Source organism: Myotis davidii, unplaced genomic scaffold (assembly GCF_000327345.1).
Source record: "Myotis davidii unplaced genomic scaffold, ASM32734v1 scaffold104, whole genome shotgun sequence".
NCBI lineage: Eukaryota > Metazoa > Chordata > Mammalia > Chiroptera > Vespertilionidae > Myotis > Myotis davidii.
In genome coordinates, this window is record NW_006296625.1 from 1,905,257 (window position 1) to 1,906,593 (window position 1,337).

The following is a 1,337-nucleotide window of genomic DNA, read 5'->3' on the forward strand; positions in this document are numbered from 1 at the left end:
TGCCTACCTATCTACCTACCTACCTACCTACCTACCTAGCATCTATCTATCTATAGCTAAGTTGACTTGCACATGCGAGGTCTTGCTGGCTCCAATCGCATGCATGTGTTTTGATCTGTCATTGTCAATCGTGAATTTGGTTGACATGTCTATTATTGAGAAAGGGCGAATAGCGATATTAAAATATTTCTTCTAATTAATTTCCCTTCAATGTGCACAAATTCGTCCACCGGGCCACTTAGTCATTTAATATTTGTCCTTTTCAGTCTACCTTATTTCACTTAACATAATGTCTTCAAGGTTCCTCCATATTGTAGCTTGTATCAAAACTATGTTTTGTCGGCTGAATAATATTCTGTTGTATGCATGTACCACATCTTGTTCATGTATTCTTCTGTTGATGGATGCTTAGGTTGTTTGTACCTTTTGGCTATTGTAACTAAATGCTGCAATGAACATTGGCATACAAGATCTCTTTGAATCTCTGTTTTCAGTTCTTTTGGGTACATACATAGGAGTGTAATTGCCAGGCCATAGTCTAATTCTGTGTTTAACTATTTTAGAAACTGCCAATTTTACTCACTCTTGCTAGCAGTGAATACTGCTCTTAAAAAGTAACATTGCGAATGTGATACATGCAAATATCTCTGCAAAAACTATCTCATCAATGTTGTAATTTGCATTGCTTTGATTATCAATGAAGTTGACTATGTTTTCTGCTTATTAATAATTTGTATTTCATCATTTGTGAATTTTCTCTTTGTATTATTTTTTAAAAATTTAACTGATATTTTGCAGAACTTAGTTTAACCATTGAATTTAGCTTATCTCTGCCAAACATATTGGTCATTTTAATGCTGACCTCTATGTGTTGGTCTTGTCAGGAGTAGACATTTCAATTCCTCTTGGGCAAAACTCAAGTCCGTAATTCTTAGGAACTCTTGATTGCTAAACAGAGTAAAAACAAATTTAATAAGAAATGTAATTTTGACTGAATGAATCATGAGCAAGACATCTACATACTCATTATTTCTCCATTTGTGTCATTTTCAAATTTGGTAAGTATGTGGGCTGTGTCTTATCTAAATTACTAGTATATATAAGAAATATTGCCCAGCACAGAACAGTTGGTATGAATTGATCCATTCCATATATTTTATCTTCTCCTTAGGTGGTCCAGGAATTGGGACTTTATAACATGGGATATTATTTAGGCATGTTCGTGAATTCTTTTGCAGTCTTTCAGGTATGTTTATTTGAAAAGAGATAAATATTTTTGCTCTTGCAACCACTTTTAGAATTAATGATTTGAATGTATGAAGTGTTAATATTTTATT

General features: G+C 33.1%; 1 protein-coding gene across 1 annotated transcript in view; it reads left to right on the forward strand.

Moving 5' to 3' along the window:
* Positions 1 to 1,337, forward strand: part of CD109 (CD109 molecule) — a 112,283-nt gene that overhangs the window by 72,438 nt on the left and 38,508 nt on the right. The window contains 1 exon segment of the mRNA XM_015569385.1: positions 1,172 to 1,246. Coding sequence (XP_015424871.1) covers positions 1,172 to 1,246 — 75 coding nt within the window.